We start from the raw sequence: 17393 nt of genomic DNA on the forward strand, positions 1-17393 counted from the left end.
AAAAAAAAAAAAAAAAAATAGCCTGCATAGTGGTACACACCTTACCCAGCTACTCAAAAGGCTGAGACGGAAGACTCACTCAAGTGTAGGAGTTCAAGATAGCAGTGAGCTATGACTGTACCACTACACTCCAGCCTGGGCAACATAGTGAGACTCTGACTCAAAAAAGGGAAAAAAATCACAACTATTTATTTTTAGAGACACCAATTTTAAAAATTAAAAATGGGGAACATAAGTCAATAAATATAAACAGCAATAAGAAAAATTCAGTACTGGCATCAAAGCCAGGTAAAGAGAACAAGGTAGCAGGATACTGTGGGAGGCAAAGAAAAGGAGCCAGAGAAAAAAAACCAAAACACATTACAGAAGAAAAATAGAAGAGCAAGGAGCAATATGGTGAAACAGACGATGTTCCCATCCAGAGGGGACTACGCAATAAAGGCTAAACACAAACAATGGAATGGCAGAACCCACTTACCAGGAGGCAGATGATGATGAGAGGTAGGAAGTTGAAGGAAACCAAAGGAAAAAGCAGAGACCTAAATATTCTGCTACCACGCTTCTCAAAGAAGTACAAAACACTAGATTGTACAAAATGGGCAAACATCAACAGAATTTAGCAATAAAAAGTTTTCATTCCTTCTAAAAGGCTGGAAATTTTTGAAAATTACTTTGCTTTACTAACAAAGGGAAAAAGAAAACTTTCTGATTTCAGCCGCACAGTAAGGCAACATACTAACTTACCCAATTACATGTGTTACCTTCACACATGTTCAAGGTCTTAATTTCAAGATTAAATTTAGAGAAAATGTCTGAAAAATTTAACTTCCTACATGTATGTGTTACCTTTTATTTTTCAAGACAGAGTCTTACTCTGTTGCCTTTGGTAAGAGTGCCTTGGTATTAGAACTCACAGCAACCTCAAACACTTGGGTTTATAAGCGATCCTCTTGCCTCAGTCTCCCAAGTAGCGGGGACTAGGTGCCCGCCACAATGCTCAGTTACACGTGTTACCTTTTAAATAAATACTAGCTAGCATTTATTGAGTAGTTACTGTGAGCTACATACTAAATGCCTTCCATGGACTAGCTCAATCCTTATAATATGCTAATAAATAATATCATCACCATCACCTCTTATGACAAAATAAAGATAAAGGGTGGGTATTTGCCCATGGTTATTCAGCTAATTTTTAAAATTCAACAGAAAAAAAATTCTACTCAATGAATTTTACTTAATCCAGACAGTAAGTTTGACTATGTAGGGATAGAACTTAACAAGAAACAACAAAAGCTTTCAAATGAAATAAGCCTTGACATTCAACTGTATTTCTAAATCTGTATTTAAATTGAAAAGCAGGACTAAAATTTCAAAAAGATTAGGAAAATTTTCCAGAAATATATCTTTTGCATATTTTCTATAACAACTATGTAAAGCTTTTTACTTGCAAAAGGTAAAACATGCTTATTTTAGAAAACAGAAAAAAGCATAAAGGAAAAAAAATCCTATCTACAACATTCAGATACTTTGGAAACATGTCATGATACTTTATTTTAGCCTAATCTCTGTAATCCTTTAAAAATAGTGTTAGTTATACAGGAAGCCTACTTTATATTTGCTTTTGCTCCAAATGTTAAAATATAAACACCATCTCTTAATAAACTCTTAAAATATTTTTAAAAAGGCTACATACTGTCCCTGAAGAGATATATCAACATTTACTAAATATTCTTACTATTGGACATTTATGTTTTTGTTGCCTTCACTTAATCCAAACAATTAAATATTTCATTTCTTCAAATAAAAAGGGGACTATTATGCTACCCAATCAGAATGGTCTTTAAAAGCCCCTCATCAGAAGACTGCTCAAATTAACCTAAGCATGTGCCCTGATGAAAAGGAAAGCGAACTGCCCAACCTCATCTGTTTCACAAATCCTGATCTGCTCAAACTTCTATTTGTTGCTTTGATTCTTCAATCTCAGGCAGAGACCACCTATCCTTATGAAACAGACATTTTCTCTGAATTTAATCTTGGAAATGACTTACCCTCAGCCTAGGCCGTTCTCCCTGATTAGGAGTTAAAGCAGTTATAGTAACGATATCTTGCTTTCTATGAATTCATAGCATTTCATTGCAAGGTGCTACTAAAAGTTCATCAGATAGTATTAGAGCAAAGATAGAATCCTAAACCAAAATAAATTCCATGAGTGAAATTAAGACCTTGAATATCAGCATTCTTTTTTGCCCAAGCTGAAGCGATCTATCTTTCACCACCTACATCAAAAGAATAGCAAAATCCTGAGAAGGAATCTGTACTTGTGATTTACTTACCAAAGGCACTGAAAAGTCGGTAAAGGTTGCTGGCTTTCCATTCTTTGGGGAATGTCACGTGGAGAACGTGGTCTCGTTTAGGCTGCACTACAAGACAAAATTTTGATGTGATGTTGATAGTTGAAAAGTGACCAAGTATACCAGTGATTCTCTGATGACACTATAATAAACAACTCCTGAACTTCTTAGGATTAATAGGATTATGGTAATCTAGATCTCAGGTTCTAATACTTTAAGGAACTCACAACAACTTGAACCCTAGCAATTCTATGCACAAACATCTCTTCTGAAATTCCTGTGCAAATTATTTTAAAAGAGGGGGAAAAGGTTGCTCTGTGCAAGAAGTTTCATTAAACATTTAACTTTCTCCTTTTAATCTTTCTATAAGTCTTTTTTTAAAAGGCACTGTCCAAATTAAATAGACTAATTGTTTTTGAGTAAAGGCAATCTTGAGTCACAATCCTGTGTTCTTAATACCATACCTACCACTTAACTATGCAACTCTAAGCAAGAGACCAAACCACTCTAACCAATCTTGGCTATTTATTGGGAATGGAGATATTTAGCTTTCAGAATTCTTGTGAGAATGACAAACTAAAATATAAGTCTAATACAGAGGGTAAGCCAAGAGTATGTCCTCAAACTATCACTGCAGCAATTATCACCAAGTACAATTCACCTATCTCTACATGCCAATTCCATGTATTAAGGTAAACAAATCAAGGACAGAAGAGGAAAATAGAAGAAAAAAAGCAGCAACTAAATTCCAAATAGACTGGCCTTCTAAGGTTTTGAAAAGAGGAAAAAAAAGAAAAAGAAAAAAAAAGAGAACAGGAAATCAATCTACTAAATTTAAATATGTACACACTCAAATAATTGGAAAATAGAAATTTTACAAAGTTATTTACACACCTAATATGCCTTAAAATCTATTATAAATATTTATTGAAAATAATGAAATTAAGAGTTCGAAATGAAAATGAAATAATAAGATTTTTTTTTTAATTGAAGCAATATACAAACTGAAAAAATATATTCACAGAGGTGACTAATGAAGCTTGAAAGGTCCCATTAACTTAAGCATAGTCTTCATAATAGCCATAAAATCACTGCCCTTTTTTAAGTAAAAAGGCTCTTTTTTTAGTAATAGTTTTCCAGTTATTCTTTCCACATCACATACTTAAATGTACAGATGCAATAAGAAAATAAAAATTTACTTACAGTCTGGTCCTTCCAAGTTTAGATAGGGGATATCCATGAGCCTCATAAGAAACAACCTACAAAAAGAAATAGCTAATGGGCTATCTTCTTTCACAAACCTTATGTAGGCATTTATAAAATTTTCAGTAGAAGTGCCTTAATTATATTATTCTATGTCTAAAATCATTTCTAAAGCTCTGAAATTCATTCTAGAGAATTTTCTCTTGGGCCAAATATTTATCATCATAAGTAGAAAAACAAACAAAACAACTGGTGACCCAGCACCTACAACAGTCCTGGCACCTAGTTCCTGCTCAGTAAATATTAGCTAAATGAATGAAATTAATAGTCAAAGAATCAAAAGATAAAGTCCTGTGCAGAGCTACCTTGTTGAGTTAGTTCAAGGGAACTGACAGAAAACAAATATTAACTATTTTATCAAACTATGAACAAGTGTTCCCACAAATTATAAAAGTAACTCTTACGATTGGTGTTAGTGAGCTGAGGATGACAGAGTAGGTTTCTTCTTTTTAATGAAACACCAAGTCACTAGATGGATGCTGTTCTCTTTGGGCGAACTACACAATCTGAAATAAGTGACTGTCTCAAAAGCCTATATTATTATTTAAAACATACTAAATGCACAAAGCAAAATAATCCTTGGTAAAAATAAAAATAAAAAAACCCAAACAACTATCACGCTAATATAAACCATAGCAGTCATTTTATGTGTATCTTCCCAAATGGATACAAAAGCACTTTTAAAGATCACTTGTAAATTACAACTCTCTGAAATGCCGTTCAATTTTCTTTTATTTGCAAGATTATGGACAAAATATCAGGCATTCTGCTCTGTCTGTAAGATGATTTTTAACTTAGATAACAATGTATTGTACATTTCTGGTGGAGATCACATTATCCAGCAAATTAAAAAGGCAATCCAAGTGCCCAACAAGCAATTAGTTTGGCTTCACTGATCCACAATTAAGGCACATTAGTACCAGGCATTCAAAAGCCAAGCAGGGCATGAGCTAGTTTTGGAACCATCAGCGTCGAAAACACTCTTCTATTATTAATGTCAGAAAAAACAAAGTCAGGGTACTATGTGGTTTGAGAATTTGTTGTCTGGCCTATAATTTAATAAACCAAAACTACACCTAAGAAACCAAATTTACCTTTAGTTCACTAACTTAGGCTCAAGTTTACCATTCTGGTTCTATTAGCTATTTTATCCAATTTCATCAATACTACCTGCAATGCCAGAAGACGACAGCATGTATAAATCACCTAACATAATAGGTTCTCTAGCCATCGTTACTACCGGCCACCAGAACCTAGAAGTTAATCCTGGGTTAGAAAGCTCAATACTGTCATGTTGCATATAATTTTCAATTCTTCATTTAGTAAACTTAAAAAAATCAAATTAGGGCAGCAGTGCCTGTGGCTCAAGAAGTAGGGCACCAGCCCCATATACCAGGGGTGGCGTGTTCTAGCCCGGCCCCAGCCAAAACTGCAAAACAAAAAAAATTAAAAAAGAAAAAATCCTTAAAAGTTAGCGAATCAGAACAAGCATCATAAAAATAATTAAAAATTTCACCCTAACTTTAAGAGAACACCACAAGCTAATCAATAGTATGCTTACAGCTGTGCTGTCAAAAACACCCATAATCAAAATCAACCTTGAGATTCAATAACATGTGGGGGTCAGTAAATTATAGCTCAAAGATTCAATATAATATCAAGCATCAAAATAACTACAAAAACTTTAAAACATGAATAACATGTAATACAATCTTAAGTTTTAAAAAAATATAAAATTGTATGCTATGATTATATCTTCATAAAATATTTATGTGATTAAACCAATAATAGAAAGTAACTCCACTACCTTCCGTCAGCAAAAACAAAACAAAACAAAACAAAACAAAAAAACGCACTGGGGGAACTCTGAGCTTTGCTTTCCAAAATTCCTTTTACTATCATTTTTTAAAGCAGTGGTTCTTAACCTTCCTAATGCCACGATGTATTTTCATTGTTACAAAGGGGTTGCAAACCACAGGATGAGAACCGCTGCTTTAAAGACTACTAGCACTGAGGAGCTCAGGGGAAGCAACTAGAGACGTTCTCAGAAAAAGCCAACTGAAAATACCACTTGAATTAACCCTGCATGTCCCATGTACTATCTTAGCTGACTGTCGGGGACAGGAATATAATAAAGTAAAACCACAACCCTGAATCTACAATTACTATATTTCTTCTGGGAAATATAGTAATAAATAAAAACCAGACTGTAAGAATTTTGTTTTACTTAGTTATAGAGTCATGAAACCTTGGTAACAAATTTAGAAAACTGGGATGGAGGCAAGATGGCTGACTGGAGCCAGCTTTCCACAGAGGCTCCTGTCCAGAAGGGGAGTTAAAAGGACAGAAGTTTAGCAAGTAAGCTGATGGTTTGGAGCTGAGCCCAGAGAGAAGGTTGAAGAATGCACATCAACCCTGCTGACGTAAGCTGTGACCCCAAGGATACAAACAAAAGGTACAAAATCCATTACCAAGCAGACAGGAGTCCCCTCCCCAACAATAAAGGCTCATAGTATACTTGGCACCTGTGGCTCAAGTGGCTAAGGCACCAGCCATATACACCTAAGGTGGCAGGTTCAAATCTAGCCCCGGCCCACCAAAACAATGACGGCTGCAACCAAAAAATAGCCAGGGCGTTGTGGCAGGTTCCTGTGGTCCCAGCTACTTGGGAGGCTGAGGCACGAGACTCGCCTGAGCCCAGGAGTTGGAGGTTGCTATGAGCTGTGATGCCATGGCACTCTCTCCAGGGGGGATAGCCTGAGGCTCTGTCTCCAAAACAAAAAAAAAAAGAAGGGCTCGCAGTATACTCCATACCAGGTGTCTGCAAACTATAGCTCGAGGGCCACATGCAGACCGCCTAGGACATTTATCTGGCTGCCAGGTGTTTTTGCCGCCACTGCCTGTCCTGCTTTGCAGCTAACTTGTCCCAGGGCCTGCAGTCTGGCCCTCTAATGGTCTGCAAGACAGTGAACTGGCCTCCTGTTTAAAAAGTTTGAGGGCCCCTGCACCATACAAACAAGCAAGCAGAGTTCAAACATCCTCCCATTTTATCCCATGGGAGAGACCCTCTAAAAACTGGACCTCCTGCCCCTACTAGGGTGCCATGGCACTCTCCTGCCAGGCATAAAACTGTATATAGTCTCTACCTGCAATTCTGAACTCCCAGTATTCCCCTCCACTCTCACCCCAAGGTCTGGAAGCCTGTCCCCCATAGAGTCCAGATTCTTGGGCATTTTCTCCAGGGGTCTGGACAGGGCAAGGGCTGTTGCTGGTCTGTGCTGATTCTGCCGCATGGGATTAAGGCGAAGATGGTCAACTGAGAGGGAACCATACAGAGTGGTGGTGAAGCCACAGCGACCAGAATAATAGGGGTCACAGGCTGGGGATATTCCAGGGGACAGACACTCCCTTGTCTCTCTGGGCAACCAGAGGAAGCCAGGCATCTTCTCCGGTGGCAGCTACTAGCAGAACAGATCTGGGACCGAAACACAGGCTCTGTGAGTAAAGGGTATGCCTGAGGCGGTACCTGCCCGGGCACTGTGCGGGGACTAGAATAGGTGTGCCCAGAGACAGCAGACTCCCAGGGTGGGGCTGACCCAGAGGACTGTGTTACTGAACCTAAGAAGCACCTGGCCCTCAGGGGATCATAGCTGAGACAAAGGCGGGTAGGCAGAGGCTAGAACTGACAACTGAGTGTGAGCTCAAACCGTGCAGGCCCCAACACAAACTGCAGCCGAAACCGGGCAGCAGCACAGACTGGGACTGAGTCGCAGTTTCTGTGAACAAAAAGAGTGACTGATCCACAGTGGAATATAGCCGGGACAGAAACAAATTCTGTGAAGTTGTTCTGTTTTGCCAGCAACATCAATTGAGGCAGGGCTGGAACTGAGTGAACCACCACCAGTCTCCATTAAGCACCTGAGGTTGTCAGGCCTCACCTCCCCCTGCTGGATGGTGGCAGAGAGTGGCGGCCTGGCTGAGATATAGATCTCCCTGTGACTCAGGCAGGTGCAATCCCCTGGAGCATCTGCTCATTGGAGGGAACTGGGTCACAGCCCTCTGGGGTTACCAGTGACTGGGTGTGACAGAGGTACTGGATGGGGAAGGAGGCATCAACTTTCTCAGACTAATTTATTTGCTGGGTGGGTCCTTCTGACCTCACAGAGCACCAGAGTGAGTCATAACTTGAGCTGCTATCTAGTTGCTGGAGACCTTTTAAACTCTCCTACCTGAGATTGGTGCTGGCTGGGACAACTGATTTGGACCTCTTGAACTGGGCCAATCACCCGAGGAAGTTCCAAAGTGGAACCCTGGGTGTGTGGTTGTGGGAAGGTTTGATTTTCCTTTTCAAATTGTTGCCTGTGGGGGGCGGGGTGACTTAATTGCTCTTTATTTCTCCACAACTGAGACTTCAACCCAGAGTAATTGATTCACTAGGGTAGGACAGAGACCATCTGAAAACAAGACAGAGCCACTTAGCCCCACCATACCAAGCAGGCCCCCAGTTTCTCAGGCTGTAGCACTGTACGGGTCCTTGGCAAAGCTCTAGGGGAAAAGATACAGACACCAGTCCCAGCTTTTGGGCAAAGGACTAGTTAATCACTACTCCTGGAGTCCCCAACCCAACTTCTCCTTACCTGCTCATCTAGCCAAGCGGTGTAAAATAATCATAGGGTGGAATCACTGGAAAAACTCCAGTAACATGAATGACCAGAGTAGACCAACCCCCCCCCCAAGGAAGGATATGGCAGACTCAACTTGAAGATCTCATTCATAAACAGATGGCTGAGATATCAGAAATTGAATTTAGAATTTGGATTGCAAATAAAATTAATAGAATAGAGGCAAAGTTGGAATTAAAAATTCAAGGAGCATTTCAAAAGTTGTCTCAAGAACTCAACGAATTCAAAGACAAAATCACCAAAAATTTTGACACATTGAGACAAAAATTTGCAGCCCTAAAAGATCTGAGAATGAAGCAAGCAGAAGAAAGGGTCTCTGACACTGAAGACAAAGCCTTTGAACGCTCCCAAACTCTCAGAGAGAAAGAGAAATGGAGAGCAAAAATGGATCATTCTCTCAGAGAGCTCTGGGATAATTCAAAGAAAACTAATATTTGCCTTATAGGGATCCCTGAAGGTGATGACATTGCTTTGCAAAGTACAGAGGCTCTTCTTCGTGGGATTATAAAAGAGAACTTTCCAGACATGCCAAGATTCTGAAATTTAGATAGCAGACAGTTTTAGAACTCCAGCACGACGCAACCTGAATAAGACACCCCCCAGGCACATCATTGTTAACTTCACTAAAGTTAATGTGAAGGAGAAAATTCTGAAAGCAGCCAGATGTTAAGAAAATCATAACCTACAAGGGGAAGAACATTAGAAGGATCGCACATCTCTCTGCTGAAACCTTTCAGGTTAGAAGAGGGTGGTCATGGACTTTTAATCTCCTAAAACAAAATAACTTTCAACCCAGGATCCTGTATCCAGCTAAACTGAGTTTTATTTATGATGAAGAAATTAAATACTTTAATGACATTCACATGTTGAAGACATTTGACATAACTAAATTAGCTCTCCAGGATATTCTCAGACCTAACCTCCATAATGACCAGTGTAATCCTCCACTGCAAAAGTAAACTCACTCAGAAACTTTGGATAAAATTCCAATTTCCACAGTGGCAAAAGGATTAAAAATGTCCACTGGACTTTCAAAAAATCCGATACACAAAATTTTACCAGGCTTATCAATATTCTCAATTAATGTGAATGGCTTAAATTGTCCTCTAAAGAGGCACACGTTGGCTAACTAGATACAAAAACTCAGGCCAGATATTTGCTGCATACAAGAATCTCATCTTACCGTAAAAGATAAATACAGACTCAGGGTGAAATGATGGTCATCTATATTCCAGGAAAATGGAAAGCAGAAAGAACCACGTGTTGCAATTTTATTTGCAGATATAATAGGCTTTAAACCAATGAGAGTAAGGAAGGATAAGGATGGTCATTTTACATTTGTTAAGGGTTATACTCAATATGATGAGATTTCCATTATTAATATTATGCACCTAATCAGAATGCGCCTTAATTTATAAGAGAGACCCTAACAGACATGAGCAACTTGATTTCCTCCATAATTGTCAGTGATTTTTAACACTCCTTTAGCAGTGTTGGATAGATCCTCCAATAAGAAGCTAAGCAAAGAAATTTTAGGTTTAAACTGAACCATTCAACATTTGGATTTAACAGACATCTACAGAAATTTCATCCTAAGAAAACTGAACACACATTCTCCTCATCAGCCCATGGAACATCCTCCAAAATTGATCACATCTTAGCTCACAAGTCTAACCTCAGCAAATTTAAAAGAACAGAAATTATTCCTTGCATCTTCGAGGAACATCATGGAATAAAAGTTGAATTCTGTAACAAAGGAATCTGCATACTCATACAAAAACATGGAAGCTAAATAACCTTTTGCTGAATGATAGGTGAGTCAGAGATGAGATCAAGAAGGAAATTACCAAATTTTTGGAACAAAATGATAACGAAGACATGAATTATCAGAACCTCTGGGATACCGCAAAGGCAGTCCTAAGAGGGAAATTTATAGCACTACCAGCCTTCCTTGAGAGAATGGAAAGAGAGGAAGTTAACAACTTAATGGGACATCTCAAGCAGCTGGAAAAGGAAGAACATTCCAAACCCAAACCCAGCAGAAGAAAAGAGATAACCAAAATTAGAGCAGAATTAAATGAAATTGAAAACAAAAGGATTATACGACAGATCAATAAACCAAAAAGTTCATTTTATGAAAAGGTCAATAAAATACATAAGAGTAAAATCTCTAATTTCATCAATCAGAATGGCAAAGATGAAATAACAACAGACCCCTCAGAAATTCAAAAATTCCTTAGTGAATATTATAAGAAACTTTATTCTCAGAAATATGAAAATCTGAAGGAAATTGACCAATACTTGGAAGCATGCCAACTTCCAAGACTCAGTCAGAATCAAGTGGAAATGTTGACGGGCATACATCAAGTTCTGAAATAGCATCAACTATACAAAATTTCCTTAAGAAGAAAGCCCAGGACCAGATGGCTTCACATCAGAATTCTACCAAATCTTTAAAGAGGAACTAGTACCTATATTAATTAACCTTTTCCAAAATATAGAAAAAGAAGGAATACTACCCAACACATTCTATGAAGCAAACATCACCTTGATCCCCAAACCAGGAAAAGACCCAACAAGAAAAAATTATAGACCAATATCACTAATGAATATTGATGCGAAAATATTCAACAAGATCCTAGCAAACAGAATCCAGAAACACATCAAACAAATTATACTCCATGACCAAGTGGGTTTTATCCCAGGGTCTCAAGAATGGTTCAATATATGTAATTCATCACATAAACAAATTAAAAAACAAAGACCATATGATTCCCTCAATTGATACAGAAAAAGCTTTTGATAACATCCAGCATCCCTTCATGATCAGAACACTTAACAAAATGGGAGAAGGAACATTTCTTAAACAGATAGAGGCCATCTACAGCAAGCCCACAGCCAATATTGTACTGAATGGAGTTAAACTGAAATCATTTCTACTCAGGTCAGGAACCAGGCAAGGGTGCCCATTGTCTTCACTGCTCTTTAACATTGTTATGGAAGTTTTAGCCATCGCAATTAGGGAAGAAAAGGCGATCAAGGGTATCCATACAGGGTCAGAGGAGATCAAACTTTCAGATGATACGATTGTATATCTGGAAAACACCAGGGATTCTACTATAAAACTTTTAGAAGTGATCAAGGAATACAGCAGCGTCTCAGGTTACAAAATTAACACTCATAAATCGGTAGCCTTTCTACATACCAATAATAGTCAATCTGGAAAAAATAGTCAAAGACTCTATTTCATCACAGTAGTGCCAAAGAAGATGAAATATTTGAGAGTTTACCTAACAAAGGATGTGAAAGATCTCTATAAAGAGAACTATGAAACTCTAAGAAAAGAAATAGCTGAAGATGTTAACAAATGGAAAAACATACCATGCTCATGGCTGGGAAGAATCAACATTGTTAAAATGTCCATACTAGCTAAAGCAATATACAATTTTAATTCAATCCCTATTAAAGCTCCACCATCATACTTTAAAGATCTAGAAAAAATAAAACTTTCGTTTTACATGGAATCAGAAAAATATCTCCAATAGTCAAGACATTACTCAGAAATAAAAACAAAGCAGGAGGAATCACGCTACCAGACCTCAGAATATACTATAAATCAATAGTGATCCAAACAGCATGGTACTGGCACAAAAACAGAGAGGTAGATGTATGGAACAGAATAGAGAACCAAGAGATGAACCCAGATACTTACCATCATTTGATGTTTGACAAACCAATTAAAAACATTCAGTGGAGAAAAGATTTCCTATTTAACAAATGGTGCTGGGTGAATTGGCTGGTGACTTGTAGAAGACTGAAACTGGACCCACACCTTTCACCATTAACTAAGTTAGACTCTCACTGGATTAAAGACTTAAACTTAAGATATGAAACTATAAAAATACTAGAAGAAAGTGCAGGGAAAACTCTTGAAGAAATTTGTCTGGGAGAATATTTTATGAGGAGGACCCCTCGGCAATTGAAGCAGCATCAAAAATATACTACTGGGACCTGATCAAACTAAAAAGCTTCTGCACAGCCAAGAACACTGTAAGTAAAGCAAGCAGACAGCCCTCAGAATGGGAGAAGATATTTGTAGGTTATGCCTCTGACAAATGTTTAATAACCAGAATCCACAGACAACTCAAATGTATTAGGAAGAAAAAAACAAGTGATTCTATTTCAGGGTGGGCAAGGGACTTGAAGAGAAACTTCTCTGAAGAAGACAGGTGCACAGCCTATAGACATATGAAAAAATGCTCATCATCCTTAATCACCAGAGAAATGCAAATCAAAACTACTTTGAGGTATCATCTAATTCAAGTAAGATTAGCCCATATCACAAAATCCCAAATCCAGAGATGTTGGCGTGGATGTGGAGAAAAGGAACACTTCCTCACTGCTTGTGGAAATGCAAACTAATATGTTCCTTTTGGAAAGTTGTTTGGAGAATACTTAGAGAACTAAAAATAGACTTGCCATTCAATCCTACAATTCCTCCACTAGGTATAGGTCCAAAAGATCAAAAATCATACTATAACAAAGATATTTGTACCAGAATGTTTATTGCTGCCCAATTCATAATTGGTAAGTCATGGAAGAAGCCCAAGTGCCCATCAACCCACGAATGGATCAATAATTTGTGTTATATATACACCATGGAATATTATGCAGCCTTAAACAGAAAGATGGAGACTTTACCTCCTTCATGTTTACCTGGATGGAGCTGGAACATATTCTTCTTAGCAAAGTATCTCAAGAATGGAAGAAAAAGTATCCAATCTACTCAGCCCTACTATGAAATTAATTTATAGCTTTTTTTTTTTTTGCAGTTTTTTTGGCTGGGGCTGGGTTTGAACCCGTCACTTCTGGCATATGGGGCCGGTGCCCTACTCCTTTGAGCCACAGGCACCACCCAAAACTAATTTATACCTTTCATATGAAACCTATAACCCAATTATAGCCCAAGAATATGGGGAAAAGGGAAAGGGAGGGAGGGAGGAGGATGGGTGGAGGGTAACTGCTGGGGCCACGCCTATGGTGCATCTTACAAGGGCACGTGTGAAACTTATTAAAAGTAGAATATAAATGTCTTAACACAATAACTAAGAAAATGCCATGAAGGCTATGTTAATCAGTTTGATGAAAGTATTTCAAATTGTATATAAAACCAGCACATTGTACCCCATGACTGCATTAATGTACACAACTATGAAAAACCAGCACATTGTACCCCATGACTGCATTAATGTACACAGCTATGAAAAAAAAATTTAGAAAACCTATTGTCCTATAAATACAAAAAAAGATGATACTTGAAAAAGGAGGCTTCTCCAATTTCTCTTGCCATGTAGATATTTTAAAACTTTTTTGGAAAAATATCTTTTCTTAAGCAATGTATAGGCTACTTGTTCTCTAATATTTCATTTGATTCTAAGTATTAACTCTGATTAAAATAAGTAAAAGTTCATTTTCAGCTAAAGTACTCCCTATCCCTATTTTTGTTTAATTTAGCCAACCCTACACTATCTTGTTTGTTTACTTAACAGTACTTAAACAGAAATCTCAGATTGGGTGCAGTGGCTTATGCCTATAATCCTAGCACCCTGGGAAGCCAAGGTGTGTGGATTGCTTGAGCTCACGAGTTCAATCAGTGAGACCTTGTCTCTAGAAACTAGGTGGGTGTTGTGCTGGGCACCTGTAGTGTCAGCTACTTGAGAGGCTGAGGCAAGAGAATCACTTGAGCCCAAGAGTTTGAGGTTGCTGTGAGCTGTGACACCAGCTACTGAGGGAGACAAAATGAGACTGTGTATCAAAAAAAGAAAGAAAGAAAGAAATCTCTTTCAAATGAATTATTAATAGCACTTCTCATTCTTCCCCTATACCTCTACTTGGGGTTTATTTTAGAGAGGGCTGCACAGTCCCAAACCCTGGAAGAACATGATAACAGCCCAGTGTGTGACCTGGCAGACTGCATCTCTGGTCTTTCCAGTTTCACAATTGTGAAACTCACTGTAAAAGTGTAGCTGAGTGTCTGCTGAACTGAACCAAAGTAAACTCTCCCAAAGGCCTCCCGCCCTCCTTATGCCATGCTATTTGGATATCACTGCTCTGGTAATATTCCTGCCCTTCTGAAGTAAAATTAAAACATTTTCACTGCATGTGTACCTCACCCAAATGGGCTGTCAAAGGGCTTGCACTGACTCCCTGGAATGATTTGATAAAATACTTCACACATGGAACATCTAACTTGACAGTTTTCATCTTAACATCTGAGGAAATGCACTAGGAAAGCAGAATTGCTGATAAACACATGAAAGGATGTTCCATCACCAAGAATTGTATTGAACAATCTCTCCCAGAAGGACTTTCACCTGCAGATATCAAAAAGACACTTGGACTAACACTTACATAAAACATTTTTTCAATTTTAAGTGAAAATTTGAGATGGCTGTAATATAGTCAAGACCTTCAAGACTGTGCAGAAGTCCTGCCACACTTCTGAAGCTTTCTGATGAAATCCTACTTTCCCACTTATTCTCTTAAGGATTGACATTAACTCTATTGAAGATTAAAATTAAAATTCCTATAAATACAATGGTCAATTTCACACCAGAATTCTATCCTAAGAAACTGTGTAACTCAAGTTCACATTCTAAATGACATAAACAAATTTTACCCTTTGTGGAATTTATCTTTTTTTTTTTTTCTAAACCTTCTAAGAGTACACACACTACCAGCAATGCTGGTTATCCTGGCTTTTAAACAAGTCAAGGGCACGCACAACATAGTTTAGGGTCTTTGCTCAGCACACTGGATTACGTCAGTTCCGTTTCTTAATAGGCTACGCAGAATAGGTTACACAATGCGTTTATCTCCAAAGAGCCATCTCATCTGTCACCTACCTGCTGTACAGCACTCACAAAAAGCCAACCTCCAGAATTCTTCACGACCAGGGAGAACTGTATGACACTGTGTCCTAGACTAAGGCTGCTAGTCACTGAAGAATTTCATTTCAAATATACAACTCAGGATCATGGAACCTTAAGCCATTATCAAAATAGATCACCAGCTAGATCAGCATCACATAGAAACTTGCTAGAAATGCAAATTCCTGGGTCCCATGAGAGACTTACTGACTCAGAAACACTGTACTGTAAATCACTGAGATAACAGGCCAACAATATGTTCAATGTTGTGTTGTTAATTACCATTAAAGATGATTCCGCAATCAGCTGGATAATAATGACTTGTGCTAGCTTCTCCAAAAAGTGTTTGTATTAATAATTTGTTTATATTAAATGATTTTGACTTAGAAAAATACAAAACTATTAAAACACCAAGGATTATCTGGAAAGCCAAGAGGTAATAATGGAAGCCTTCCGCCAGGCTGGCCCCAAAAGCCCAAACTGTGACAAGCAACTAGGCGCTCTGCAATCGCTGCTGACAGCTGCTGTTCTCACTTTTAAGACGACAAGTAATTATTCAAACTATTCTCTTGGCAGCTCATTGGCAAAAGTCCAACCTGTTACTTTGAACTGGCCACAAATTAAGCTTTAACTACCACTGCAGCAATGAAAACTGGCAAACACTTGAAAACAAAACAAAGAATCAGATACTTTCAACCTTACCAAAATTCTCCAACCTTACCAAGAAGCCTCAGACAACCATACAGTGTACTAAGCTGCTCTAAGTAAAAGTGCACTAAGATCAAAGGCGATTCTTTGAAGACACAAGAGCTTGCCTTGGATTGTGGCTTATGTGAACCATTCCCTAATTGTCTAGCATATATAAAAGAATCACAAAACAATGATGGTATTAACCCATTTTATGCAGCGATGTTCAAGAAAAAAAGTGATATTGAAAAATGCATGCAAACTGTCCTAAAGGTGATTCAGGAATGCTCTAAATGGAGGCTCAAATCTCTGGAAACTGAAAAGATCATTATGTTCTTTAAAATTCTGCATTTTAAATCCATATAGGAAATCATTGGTTGTATTTACAAATGAAAACAAATTAAGTTTTCTCCCAAAGGAGCAGGGTTTTCAGTACCATAATTGATGGTAGAAAAAGAAAGCAAATCTGAGAGGTGGGCTGACAGCCACTGTAAGGAGCTGTAAGGTCATGGCCAGTGCTGAAGTGGGCACAGTGCAGGGAAGGGCACACTGCCCAGAGGCCCCACCACCGAAGAGGCTGTAGACACACCACTGCATGTCCACCTGACAGTCCAATGAAGGCTACCCACACCATGTGACCACGAGTTTTAATGTCTTTTAAAAATAACTTTTGCATTTTTTCTTTTTCAAATTGGGATGGGGTGTTTCTATGTTGCCCAGGCTGGACTTGAACTCCTGGCTTCAAGTGATCTTCTCACCTTGGCCTCCTGAGTAGCTGGGATTACAGGTGCATGCCACCATAGTTTGGTATTTCTTTAAGGTTATAAAATGATATAACTGGTGCTGGGCATGGAGGCTGACACCTGTAATCTCAGTCTTTTCGGAGTTCAAGGTAGGAGGATCACATGAGGTAGGCCTAGGCAACTTAGCGAGACTTCATTTCTACCAAAAAAAAAAAAAAATTAGCGGGCATGGTAGTGCATGCTTGTAGTACCAGCTACCTTAGGAGACTGAGGCACAGGTCCCTTGAGCCTGGAGTTCAGGTCTGCAGTGAGCTATGATTGTGCCAGTGCATTCCAACCTGGGTGACAAAGAAAGACCTTGTGTCTTAAAAAAAAATCATACAACTAGCAAAATCTCAAACAATAAATGAAGAACACTGATCTCAGTTAGAAAATGAAACAGATGCAGAACAATTCACTAAAATGACAGCCTTTTTTTTTAATTGAATGATAACTATGTACATTAATGCGCTTCTGGGGTATAGGGTGGGGTTTTCACACACAATCTGAAACACTTCCATCAAACTGGTTAATATAGCCTTCATGTCATTTTCTTTTTTTTTTTTATTTTCTTAGTTATTATTTTAAAACATTCACATTCTACTCTTAGAAAGATTCACTTGTACCCTTGTAAGATAAACCTTAGAAGTGATCCCTCTAATCCCCCTCCCTCCACCCATTCCCCCCCTTCTCTCTCCT

At 38.3% G+C, this 17393-nt stretch overlaps 1 protein-coding gene across 6 annotated transcripts in view; it reads right to left on the minus strand.

Moving 5' to 3' along the window:
- The window catches only part of PARN (poly(A)-specific ribonuclease), a 169680-nt gene that overhangs the window by 97325 nt on the left and 54962 nt on the right, over positions 1-17393 (minus strand). For all 6 annotated transcript variants that reach the window (XR_002771253.1, XM_023508549.1, XM_003802729.3 and 3 more), the window contains 2 exons: positions 3555-3610; positions 2334-2420 (listed from right to left, as the gene is read on the minus strand). Coding sequence is in view for 5 of the 6 variants with exons in the window: in XM_023508549.1 (XP_023364317.1) it covers positions 2334-2420; positions 3555-3610 (143 nt within the window). In the remaining variant the exon portion in view is untranslated. The remainder of the gene's footprint in view (positions 1-2333; positions 2421-3554; positions 3611-17393) is intronic.

Source organism: Otolemur garnettii, unplaced genomic scaffold (assembly GCF_000181295.1).
Source record: "Otolemur garnettii isolate 467f Iridium unplaced genomic scaffold, OtoGar3 scaffold00257, whole genome shotgun sequence".
Classification (NCBI taxonomy): Eukaryota; Metazoa; Chordata; class Mammalia; order Primates; family Galagidae; genus Otolemur; species Otolemur garnettii.